This window comes from Alosa pseudoharengus, unplaced genomic scaffold, assembly GCF_046254945.1.
Source record: "Alosa pseudoharengus isolate Yale_2024_CS ecotype anadromous, Long Island Sound unplaced genomic scaffold, YU_APseudo_1.1 YU_APseudo_1.1_scf_12, whole genome shotgun sequence".
Classification (NCBI taxonomy): Eukaryota; Metazoa; Chordata; class Actinopteri; order Clupeiformes; family Clupeidae; genus Alosa; species Alosa pseudoharengus.
The window spans coordinates 35,336,012-35,348,205 of NW_027468587.1; the positions used below are offsets into that span (position 1 = coordinate 35,336,012).

The 12,194-nt window shown below is 43.4% G+C and overlaps 1 protein-coding gene across 3 annotated transcripts in view; it reads left to right on the top strand.

Moving 5' to 3' along the window:
* The first annotated feature begins 1,123 nt into the window (after positions 1-1,123).
* Positions 1,124-12,194, top strand: part of ptpn3 (protein tyrosine phosphatase non-receptor type 3) — an 11,831-nt gene continuing 760 nt past the window's right edge. The window contains exons 1-26 of one of the 3 annotated variants that reach the window (XM_076281084.1): positions 1,124-1,233; positions 2,267-2,433; positions 2,610-2,723; positions 2,884-2,926; positions 3,593-3,671; positions 4,130-4,174; positions 4,286-4,338; positions 4,843-4,960; positions 5,196-5,283; positions 5,784-5,872; positions 6,048-6,111; positions 6,752-6,882; positions 7,108-7,227; positions 7,391-7,504; positions 7,618-7,708; positions 7,971-8,048; positions 8,213-8,269; positions 9,238-9,394; positions 9,626-9,792; positions 9,878-9,968; positions 10,078-10,142; positions 10,350-10,490; positions 11,346-11,474; positions 11,706-11,851; positions 11,932-12,067; positions 12,151-12,194. The exon at positions 12,151-12,194 is cut by the window's right edge and continues 760 nt beyond it. In XM_076281084.1, coding sequence (XP_076137199.1) covers positions 2,365-2,433; positions 2,610-2,723; positions 2,884-2,926; positions 3,593-3,671; positions 4,130-4,174; positions 4,286-4,338; positions 4,843-4,960; positions 5,196-5,283; positions 5,784-5,872; positions 6,048-6,111; positions 6,752-6,882; positions 7,108-7,227; positions 7,391-7,504; positions 7,618-7,708; positions 7,971-8,048; positions 8,213-8,269; positions 9,238-9,394; positions 9,626-9,792; positions 9,878-9,968; positions 10,078-10,142; positions 10,350-10,490; positions 11,346-11,474; positions 11,706-11,851; positions 11,932-12,067; positions 12,151-12,194 — 2,429 coding nt within the window. In that variant the 5' untranslated portion in view covers positions 1,124-1,233; positions 2,267-2,364. Of the gene's footprint in view, positions 1,234-1,902; positions 1,958-2,266; positions 2,434-2,609; positions 2,724-2,883; positions 2,927-3,592; positions 3,672-4,129; positions 4,175-4,285; positions 4,339-4,842; positions 4,961-5,195; positions 5,284-5,783; positions 5,873-6,047; positions 6,112-6,751; positions 6,883-7,107; positions 7,228-7,390; positions 7,505-7,617; positions 7,709-7,970; positions 8,049-8,212; positions 8,270-9,237; positions 9,395-9,625; positions 9,793-9,877; positions 9,969-10,077; positions 10,143-10,349; positions 10,491-11,345; positions 11,475-11,705; positions 11,852-11,931; positions 12,068-12,150 lie in introns of those variants that run through there. The other 2 variants (XM_076281086.1, XM_076281085.1) reach the window with 2 other exon arrangements.

A 12,194-nucleotide genomic window follows, 5' to 3' on the forward strand; every position in this document is an offset into this window, starting at 1 on the left:
TGGCTGCAGATTAGGATGACCATTCACTGACCCCTTAATTTAATTACAGGCTCATTTCGACTGAAAAGGTAATTTAATGTTTTGATGTTAGTGAGCAATTTTACATTCAGCACATGGTGCATATTGTCTTATATCATTTTAGGAGTTGAGGAAAAATAAATGCTCCACGTGTTTATTCTTTGGAATATCTAATTATGGTATTCACTCCATCATTTACTTTTGATGACTCCTATGAAACAGCAGCTTTGCATGTATGATCCTGAGGAGTTAGCATGTCAGCATTTTGTTAATTATCATGTTGCCTGTGCAAATAAAAATTTAAATTACAAAAAAAAATATATCATGTTGTCTGTTCAAAAGGGGTAGACTGTACCCTTCCATGGTTTTATTTTATGTGTATGTTAACTTATGTTTAACTGGGAGCATACCTTTGCTGTTCATTTGGATAATTGCCTCATAGGTGAAAAAACTGACCCTGATCCAGAGCCTTCCGAAGGTCACTGTTCCAATTATTTAGCTAAAATGCAGGACTGATCAAACATGGGAGCCCTGGCATATTTGAGTTTTTTGATGATACAAAAATGTACTTTCGAGACTAATTAGAAACTGATTAAAAGCTGACTGGTCTACAGGGTTATTGACTGAATGGTTATGCCTATAGTAAATTTCTGCTGTTCATATGCAAACGTTTCCTCATTAAATTTCCATCACAAGACCAAACAAAATATGTCACATGGTTAAGCAGGCTAAGCCTACATTCCTTACTTGTATCAATACATAGGCTAGTTGAGGTCGAACTGAATGCGATTGATAGCGCGTAACGGGCTACTGTTCCATTCCATTGGCAGTCCTTAGGTTACATAGGTAAGAATATGATGCGCAAGAAATGTGGCTTAGAAAGAGTCCCATCCAGACATGCAAAGTCGCCTATAGGTCTGTCCTTTCGTTTTTTTGTCTCGACTGTTTCAAGTATGACACCTGTACAGAAGCCTTTAAGCCAATCGCGCCTGCGGTACACGCAGCAAAACCGCGCTTGCGTTAACAGAGAACTTGCGTGAAGATTTGCCTAGAAGGGGCGGAGTGCCACTGCTGCGATAGGGCACGAACGAAACAAACAAACCACAACACAATAACACTCACTTCCGGATGTCTCACCTGCACCATAGGCTCTCCTAACATGGAAGCATTAACTCTACGCACGAAATAAGAACTAGTTCGAGGCAGAACAATCAGGTAGGCACAGTTCCTTAAAACGATTTCGACATTATGGACTATTCCTATACGTATACTGAACACACTTCTCGCAAATGTGTGTTTGAGAAGTTTCTTAAATCGTGCGCTTAGTCATGGGTTACACCTAAAGTAATAACTTCAGGTAATGCCCCGGTTACACCCTGTCATGGAAACCCAGTACCGACTTTTGTGCTTAACCCAAAGGAACGTCAAGCAGCCTGCCGAAGCCGCGACGTCAGTTTAGTTCTCTAAGATGATCTAGTCACTCTGAACACATAGGCTACTGAACTCTAGAGTTCAGATGAATGCACGCCCTAAAGTTTTTCACGATGAGTAATGCTGAATAGCTTCTTTAGAAACCACAAGGAAAGAGGATTCTCTCAGTGACGATCCAGATTGTCAAAACCCAAAACAAGAACTTTTTACAATACATGTAAGCTATACCAATCAGTCTTACTGTGATTTAGACTAGGGTATATGGTTACAAATAGATCTCCGTGATTCGCCACAACGCTTAACTGCACAGGTTCTATAACGTAGGATTCGCTCTTTGGCTGAAGGGACTCGATGTCGACAGAAGTAAGCGCGGTCTAGTTATTGGGTTGCTTGCCGAGTGCGTTGACAGCCCAGATATTCTACGCTTTACAACAATTGTTTCTAATATCAGCCTTCATCTTTTTCTTCTTGGACTGTTCATGTTATTGAGCATCTTTGACATTTTGAGGTGGGTGTGGCATATCTGAGTAATTTCACAAGAAAACTATGGGTTATTTTCCGCTAACGCTGTGTGTTCCTCTATGGAAGCACGCTTGTTTTTACTTAGGTGCATGAGCCCATTAGTTTGTGGAAGTTTAACAGCTTTAATGCAAAGTCACGAACTTTGTCGGCATTAATGCAAAAGCTTGCTCAGATAACTATCCTACGGGGGGGGAAACTATTCTGGAAAGCAACAGAGTGTCTTTCTTTCTGTATGTGACGGATGGGGGTGGTGTAAACATGCCTCCGTTAATGAAAATATTGGGGGTTTTTTCAGGTGTGAGATTGTGGCCATCCAGCTGGAGTGCGCGATTGGTGTTGCACCATCACAAGCATTCTCCCCGTTTCTCTGACACCTATTCCAACTCAACACTAATGCCATTAGCAGAGCTGCTCTGTGTGGTGCTCTTTCCTGATGGTGACACACATACCTTCCATGTCAATGTAAGTCTCTCTCTTGGTCTCTCTCTCCCTCCTTCCCTCTCTCTCGCTCTCCCCCCTCCCCCCCTTCTCACAGCTAAACATTTGGTCTGAAGTCAAATTAGAATGCTGTTTTTGACTGGTGTGTATTCTGTCAAAAGTCCTGAGGGTTTCCCCCCCCCCCCTCTCTTTCCTCACAGAAACAGCAGGATGGCTCTGCCCTGTTCAGCGCTGTCTGTGCACAGCTGGCTGTGCAGGACACTCACTACTACAGCCTGCTTATATCAGAGAACACACTCAGAGAGACTTCGCCGGTAAGAGCACTTTTAAGTGTGAGGGCCTGCCTGTGTCTTAGTCAATTTTAGTCGAGTTCAGCATGTGTATTTACATGTGTGGATGCACGTGTGAGTATGTAAATGTGACGTGTGGATGTGTGTGCACTTTATAACTGAAATATGTTTGTGCTCTCTGTAGAGGTGGCTGGAGCAGAACAAACCCCTGAAGAAGCAGTTGAAAGGTGAGCAAGAGCTGCCTTGCATTGGTGGTGGTATGTCGTACCCAAGGCTAGCCCTGCAGTTTCATCATCATATCTGAATGCCACCAGAGGCCTCAGGGAGGCTCACAGCAGATTCTTACCTCACCAAATGAGCTCTGCTCAAAAGTCTGCTCTTAGTCATCCTGACCTACAGAGGTGTTCTTAATCTGTCCTCATCTTAGTGTTAGCCTTCCTTTTAGTTAAAGGAACCGTATGTAAGAAATGTAATTCAATTAATCATAAAATGGCCCTGATTTGTCACTAGACATTAGTAAATCATGCTAATTTCAAATACTTATATCACTGACAACAGTAGCGGCCAGGATATCGTCATTTAAAAAAGTGAAGTTGCAGCCCTCAACTGATGTTGATGTTTACATATTTGTGTTTTAGCCTGATCCGCCACCCTCCACCTATCTAGTAATCACAAAGTCAGTAGTGTTTTGGCATCTGGGTTGCCAGCTCTGCTCTAGTTACCACATCTGCGGTGTACACCGCTCTACATTATTTTGAAAGTGATTGTAGTACCAGTTTTGGCCAAAATCCTACATACGGTTCCTTTAAATATAAAAAAGACAATGCAATAATTCTGTATTGTTCTGCAAAATTATATTAGATCTTTTTTCTCTCTCTTCCTCTCTTCTGCAGGCCCCTCGCCATTCTTCTTGAGTTTTAGAGTTCGCTTCTTTGTTTCTGATCCAAATTCCTTGCAACATGAGCAAACCAGGTGAGCTTACTACTGATCAATTATCAGTACTGTAAACTTTAATATCAAGTCAAGTTTATTTATCCAGACAATGAATGGATTTGGATTAAGAGACTTTGACACATCCACTGACAGTTGTTAATTTGATATTAACTTAAAGATGAACATTTGCTCAATTTGAAATGAAAATAAAATCAAACAACACTGGAAAACCCCTGCATCATTAGCAGGTGCAGGCATGTACAGTAAGCTGATTTGGTGACATATAGAGGAGATGTGTGTGTGTGTGTGTGTGTGTGTGTGTGTGTGTGTGTGTGTGTGTGTGTATGTGTGTGATATTGCCCTCTTTTTTCTTATCTTCACAGCAGGATGAGTTTCTAAGGATATTTGTGTGTGGTTGTGTTGTTGTTGTTTTGTTGCTGTGTTCTTAACTTGTTGAAAGTATATTTCATATATATTTACTATATTTTTACTTTCAGGCATTTCTATTTCCTGCAGATTAAGAGAGATATTCAAGAGGGCAGGTAACACAATCAGACATACTGGCTCAACTGGCTTTTGACTTTATTTTACATATTTGTGTGTATGTGTATGTAGAGTGGGCCAGTGTACTAACTATTCTGTGCATGTTACAGATTGAAATGTCCTCTCAGTTCTGCTGTGGTTCTTGCCTCGTATGCAGTTCAGTGTGAGTCTCTCTCTCTTTTTTTCTCTCTCTCTCTTTCTCTCTCACACACACACACACACACACACACACACCTTGCTCAAATGGATTAAGAGTAATCAGGTATTAAATCAGCCAAGTTAGGTAAACTATTGGTGCCAGTACTGTATCCACGGTTCCTTTAGGTCATATCTGGTATGATCTGGTGTAGTACTGGAGGTTGGTCTAAAGGATCTCTCGGTCAGTTGCGTGGAACCTGTGGCTGACCCCTTTTTTGGCACACAGCAGACATCTATTCCTAAAAAGCTTCTGTGTCTGTGGGGTTTTACACAACTGTAACAAAGCCTTGATAAAGGAAGCTCACTTAATCCAATTTAGTTTGCTCAGTCAGCCAATTAAGCGCGCACTCCCGACATGCATTCACATGCTATGGAATGTATACTAATGGACCCATACAGTACAAGTAATTGATGACGGGAATCAAATCAGCCATCAGGCCTCACGGCACTCTCTTTCTATGATTGACAGCGGAGCTTGGAGACCACAAACCTGAGACTCCATCAGGGTACCTGAGCAAGGCTCACTTTCTACCTGAACAGAATGAGGATTTCCTACTGAAAGTAGAAGCACTGCATCCACAACATAGGTATTCATGCATGCCCATGCATGCACCTGGTCAGTAACCCCTCTCCCCAACACACACACAAACACACACACACACATACACACACACACACACACCATTGTTATTATTCCCTAATGCAAATGTATATGCATAAGGACATCTTTTTTCTATAGTTTAATTGCAAGGTGATTTCCTCTGGTTTGTGGCTGTGTGATCATTCATATACATACATGCGTTTGTGTGCATCCAACCACAGGGGCCTCTCTCAGTGTGAAGCCGAGCTTTGCTTTTTGAACACAGCTAGAACGCTGGAACTCTATGGAGTGGAGCTACATGTTGCAAAGGTAAAACAGCACACACACACTCAGGCTGGCGCCGGTGGCAAGGGGGCCAGGGGGCTGTGGGCCCTCCCACTTTTGTTAATCAACAACAACGCCCACGCTGCATGCATCAAAAATGGAGAAGGAGATTAACCATTGTAGTGGTAACTAGGCCACTTATTATATTGCCTTGTTTATTATTTTTTTGCAGATTGTAAGATAACTTTCGGCACCTGTCCTTAGCTGTTCCATAGGCTACACTTTGGATGAGAATAAGCAAAAATACGTTCAAGCCTTGTGTTATACACTCAAGATCTATTCGATGTGTTTCAGTTTTGGTTTAATTCGTAGTTTAAAGTTATCCTATGCAGGAATTTACCTCAAGGAAGAACTCCCTTTAAATAGGAAGAAACCTTATTTGCATTATTTTGCAACTGTTACTGTTCTCATATTATATTCTGTAAGTCATTTTGGATCAAAGTGTCTGCTAAACACTTAAATGTTCTTTTTATCTGTACCCTCAGGATGAGAGTAAGTCCACCCTATGGGTGGGCATTGCCTCGGGAGGCGTGGCTTTGTTCTGTAATCTGATCTGCACCAGTTTTTTCCCTTGGTGAGTCATAGTTCCCCTTCATGCTTAATTGTTGTGATTTTCATATGTGTGTGTGTTTGTGTGTGTGTGTGTGTGTGTGTGTGTGTGTGTGTGTGTGAGAGAGAGAGAGTGAGTGTGTGTGTGGAGGAGGGGGAATCCATCTATCTCTAGTCTTAATAGAGTTTTTGTTTTGCAGGATAAACATAATCAAGATTTCATTCAAAAGGAAAAGATTCTGCATACACCTTCGAAGAAAACATGTATGTCAGATAAGCAGAGATGTCCTTGTATTTCAGTGTTGTGTATATTCTCAGTCTGTGTAAGAAAACGTTGATAACACTTTAAAGGACAGTGCCCTTGTTACAGTGTATCTAAACCATGAAGTATAGTATACCAAACTGGGTAACAATGTGTACTACCATGTACTTATATTGTACATACATGATGGGATTTCATGTAATAGAACATGCTTGTCACGGTACTCTGACAAAGTGCTTCTGGGGGAAAAAACTGTTGTTATTATGGTGTGAGACTGAGGGAGATGGCCCTCTAAAATTAACCAGCTTATTGAGGCTGTATTCAAATCTAAAGAGGAAGTGAATGTTTTAGTCATCTGCACAAAACAACCACATTGGTATAATAGTTATATGTGTTATTACATGCAATTAAGCAAACCAGTTAGGTAGTTCATGGTTAGTATGGCTTTTCTTATTGATTCTAGCTGTAAATGTAACTTTACTGGAGCTCAGAAACATAAGCAGAACAACTGAGCCAATACACGTTGGAGTGCATGTTACCACTGAGAATCTGTACTCAAAATTGCATGATGTATACATAAGAACATGGTATTGTGTTTTGGTGTGTGTGTGTGTGTGTGTGTGTGTGTGTGTGTGTGTGTAGGGAGAGGTGGGAGAGCAAGTGGTATCTGTCTGCATGCAGAGTTCTCGTAACTGTAAAATCCTCTGGAGATCGTGTGTGGACCATCACACGTTTTACCAACACAGGAACACACACACAGCACCCACATCCAGGTATGTACACTTACACACCCATACCCATACCCATACCCAGCCACACTGAGTTAGAGTGAGTAACACAGGCGTAGTTGTGCATGATAGTTCTGATTTAATTTGTTTTGTTTTATTTAATTAGTTAGTAATTCTCTCCATATTCATTCCATTGTTCTTGTGTGTGTGTGTGTCTGTGCGTGTGTGTGTGTGTGTGTGTGTGTGTGTGTGTGTGTGTTTGTTTTGAAGGCCACTGTACCGCAGACTTGTGACTGGCAAGCTATGGGACTCGGCTCTGAAGACTGGCTCAAGTGAACACCTGGAGACGCAGAGCCTCCCCTCCAGATCTCCTCCAAGCACACCCACCTGGTATGACAACGTAGCCCCCCCCCCCCCCGCACCCCCATCGTCTCCCTCACACTCCTAAATCTCCTGATCTGGCTGTGTGCTGACTCGCTGCTTTCTGTGTCCACATGTGCGCCCTGCGCTCCTGCAAACTTCAACGCCACCGCTGAACTCTTCCCTTCTGAAGGCGGAGTCCACGCATGAGGCATGACGTACACAAGCCACGGCCATCCTCTGTCGATAACCTGACCGGTGAGACGAGTGATGGAACGGAGACTGAAGAAGTGTTTTACACGTACAGGTATGTGTCCACACACCTGTCATGCCATGCCATGTTTTCATTACATGCTCATACATTAATAAAGGCCTTTGGTCAGTGTAGTCAATTTTAATCTGATGGTTGTCATGGCAAAGGAAAGTTCAAGACGATAACACTTCCAGCACCCTCACGCCCCAACATGATGAAGTCATCACTGGGGAGGAAGAGGAGTCACCCTGGGAGAAGGTGTGTGTCTGTGTGTGTGTGTGTGTGTGTATGTATGTGTGTGTGTGTGTGTGTGTGTGTGTGTGTATATACACACTCTCCCCTCTCTTTTCACACTGGGACACCAGACAACCCATTAGATTGCTGTAATGAGTTAAAGTGTGTGTGTGTGTGTGTGTGTGTGTGTGTGTGTGTGTGTGTCTTACATGTATATGTATTATGTATAGTTCATCAGAGCTTACTTCTAGAGCCCTTCATCATTCCAGTGCTGGGTGTGTTGTAGGGGCTGGTGATGGATGGTGATTTGTTGTTGGTGAGAATAAGCCCTGACCCAGATGGCAAATTTGGGTTCAACGTCAAAGTAAGTGTGTGTCCTGGATGACACTAGCATTGCTGTCAGTGGGATACATTTGATTGAACTGAATAAGTGAGTGCAATTAGCGGTAATCAGAAAGCCAGATATGTGCCGGTGTAATTTATATGAACGGTAGAAACTATTTGCAAAATATTATTTTTGTTTTCCAGGGAGGTGTGGATCAGAAGATGCCTCTTGTCATATCGCATGTGAACCCAGACTCCCCGGTAATGTTTAATGATTTGTCTTTGCTGTAAGGGTCTTGTCCTGTCTTGTCCTGTTTCCCTGGCCAATACATTGATTTTGTATTCCGCTGTGTCGCTTTTTATGTACTTCCTGTGCCATGTGCTTCTGTCCCTTGTCCCTGCCTCTGCCCCTCATCTGAGTCTAGTTCGGTCCCTGATTATCCACAAGTTTCCTACATCTCATGAGGCCTTGCATCAAAAATAGGCACAATATCCACTTCTCAGTATAATGAGGTTTTCAGACAAATTCTTTTTGATTCGTCGTCTTTTGGGAGGCGATGGAAACTGCACCATCATCGGCAGTAACACTCTGATTTAGTTTTAGGCTTATGTTTAAAAAAAAAAAAAAAGTATTTTAGCAACTTAGTCCAGTTATATGTACAACCACAAACAGCAACATGTTGTCCCTGAGCTCCGTAACGACATCTCTCATAAAGGTTTGCTACTCTACACAGTAATTAATAATCCGAGAAATACTTCTTCACTAATTAGCACACAAAATACCATAGGTATACTACTTCCACTGCCTCACCAGAAGTTTTACCCATTTTCTTCTTTACAGCAGCACCCCCTGGAAACTTGTGGATAGATTCATTGTCTTCACCTGTGTCCTGTTATCCCCAGTATATATAAACCTTCATGTCTTCTATACTAGTATTTTGCCAGTCTTTGTTTGCGCGCACACTGCTGTTGCTTGCATTCTAGTTCTAGTTCTATATCTGTGTTTTGTCAGTAAAGCTTCTCGTTTTGATCCCATGTTTGCATCGTTTTTGTTTTCATTTGGGCAAACCCTACATTGCGTGTATCAATGACAGCAAGAGAGCGCTTGTCAGTGACTGCATGTATTATCTACCTGTTCTGCCTTCCTAAAGGAAAGTCAAATGTTTCTTTATGTGCATGTGCGCATTGCATACCATGTCCAATATGTCTCTGTCTGTGTGTGTTTCTAGGCGGCCCAGTGCACCCCGGCGGTGTGTGTGGGGGATGAGTTGGTCCTGGTGAACGGAAGGGATGTATCAGAACACACACATCAGCAGGTGGTCATGTTCATCCGGGCCAGCCGGGAAACACACACCAATCACCTCACACTGCTGCTGCGCCGCCGAGGTAACACGCGCACACACACACACACACACACGCACACACACGCACGCACACACACACACACACACAAGCACACACACACACACACACACACACACAAGCACACACACACACACACACACACAAGCACACACATGGACACACCAAATATATATGAGGTCTGTAAACTATGTCATATAGCTAGTTCTTACAAGTGTGTGTGTGTGTGTGTGTGTGTGTGCCTGTGTGTGTCAGCAGGTGTCACCCTCCGTGCTGTCCCCTCGCTCCAGATTGACCTTGGCCTTTCTATGCTCGGGGACATCTCTGAGACAGCCAATCAAGCACCAGGACAGAGCCTGGAGGACTCGATGAGCAGACTGGAGAGGGGTGTAATGACCGGGACTCTACTGATGCAGTTTGAAGTGAGCCAGGGTGTGACCGAGGGTGTGTAAATATGAGAGATTGACCACTGCTGTGTTCATCACCGGCTTCTCTGTCTGCCCACAGAAACTATACAGAAGAAAACCTGGGCTCACGTACACAAGTGCAAGGTTGCCGGAGAACACAGAGAAGAATCGTTATAAGGATGTTTTGCCATGTAAGTCACAGCTTGCTGTGCACTCTCACACCCTCATTTGATAGCACCTAGTCATTTGATGCAGTCTCATTCATGGTCACATCCATGACTTGGACTCTGTCTCCTGTAGACGACATCACCAGAGTGGTATTAAAGGGAGACAGTGATGACTACATCAACGCCAATCATGTGAAGGTAGCTGCACTCAAATGCATACCACCCACAAATTCCAGGAATGCACTCGCAGGCCCCTACATGACACTCAGTGGCCTGTTCTGTCTCTGACTCACCGACTGGGATTCACGTAAACATTCCCACTCACAGTCCCTGTCGCAACTTGCATGGAATAGGTGGAGAAATGGGTTTGTTTGTTTGCGTGTGTGTGTGTTTGTGTTTATGTAGACGGAGCCAGGTGGCGGGGTGTTGCGCTACATTGCTGCTCAGGGGCCACTACCAGTCACCTGCACACACTTCTGGAGGTGTGTATGGGAGCAGAACAGCACACACATCATCATGCTCACCACACTCACCGAGAGAGGGCGGGTGAGTAGACACACACACACTCACACACACACACACACACACACAAATGTGTATAGATATTATTGAAAACGTATGCACACACTTGCCTGTTTATAAAAACGGAATTATTTATGTTACCTGTATATTATAACCTAATTATAGTCACATGTGAAATGTACTTTTACACATTCTAATTACATGCTACATTATTCTGGACACATGTAATCATACTCATGAATGTCTATGATCAAAAGTTATGAACAAGACAAAACAATTATTTGAAGTTATTCTCATTTACACAAACAGACTAAGTATTAGACATTATGGTGATGGACATTTCAAAGAGTTCAATGTGTGAATATCATTGCCACAAATAATTTTAACTGTTCACTGTTAGCTGTTGATAGGGAACATAAACAGAAGTATCTAAACAGAAATAGATGTGAGTGTGATAAATATGACTGTGTTGCTGAAAAGAGCCATTACATATTGGTAGTGGTGGAAATGAGTCAGTCTAGTGAGCAACTGCTACATGGTGTTAGTTTCACATCTTGATGTGAACGACGTGCAGAGGAAGCCAGGGGCTGTGGCTGAAACTTAGACCACTGTGGTTGTGGTCAGACGGTTTACCTCTAAATGTCTGAGAGGGCAGGATAGTCTCAAAGGTTACTGGGTAATTATCAACAATGTACAGGAAATCCAAAGGGAATATTTAATCTCCTTTTGATATTGGGAAGTATGACAATCCATATAAGATGGATAGCACTTGTAGAGCTGGTAAAATGGTTGGAGTAAGTGTTTTGAGCTGGTTGGTGTTGCTGTAGGAGTTGACTGTTGAACTGCTGCCTCCTCCCTAAACCCCTGTGTCTGCTCCAGACCAAGTGCCACCAGTACTGGCCACACCCCCCAGAGGTGAGGGAATACAGCAACCTGCAGGTGTGCTGCCACTCAGAGGAAGGCAACCTGACCTACGTCACCCGAGAGTTCACACTCACAAACACACTGGTAAACACACACCCACACAAAGAGGAAATACTGGCACACACACACACACACACACACACACAAACACAGGGGAAATACTGGCTCACACACACAAACACACAGGGGAAATACTGGCTCTCACACACACACACACACACACACACACACAGGGGAAATACTGGCATTCACACACAAACACACCCTTGTTTACTAGGATTTCTCTCTCTCTTTCTCTCTCTTTCCCCATATCAGACTGATGAGCAGCGCTCTGTTACTCACCTGCAATACGTGGCCTGGCCGGATCATGGTACCCCAGACGACGCCTCTGATTTCCTCGACTTCATCCAGTCTATGCGCAGGCGAAAGAAAAGGATGGGCCCACTGATGGTCCACTGCAGGTAAGAACATGTACAAATCCACTCATTAACTGCCCGCCCTAAACACACATTCTCACTGTCACATGATATTGTTTGAGCAGCGCAGGGATCGGACGGACAGGTGTCCTCATCACCATGGAAACAGCGCTGATGCAGATGGAGGCAGGCGAACCTGTGTGTCCACTCCAGATTGTCCAGTCTCTGAGAGAGCAGAGAGCTATGATGGTCCAAACACCGGTATGCATGGTGTACACACTTGTGATGTTCAAAAAGTTGTACATTTGTTTGTGTTTTATATTGTTCTTTTTTTTCTCTTTCAGTGCCAGTTCCGATTTGTGTGCGAGGCAATCTTGAAGGTTTACAG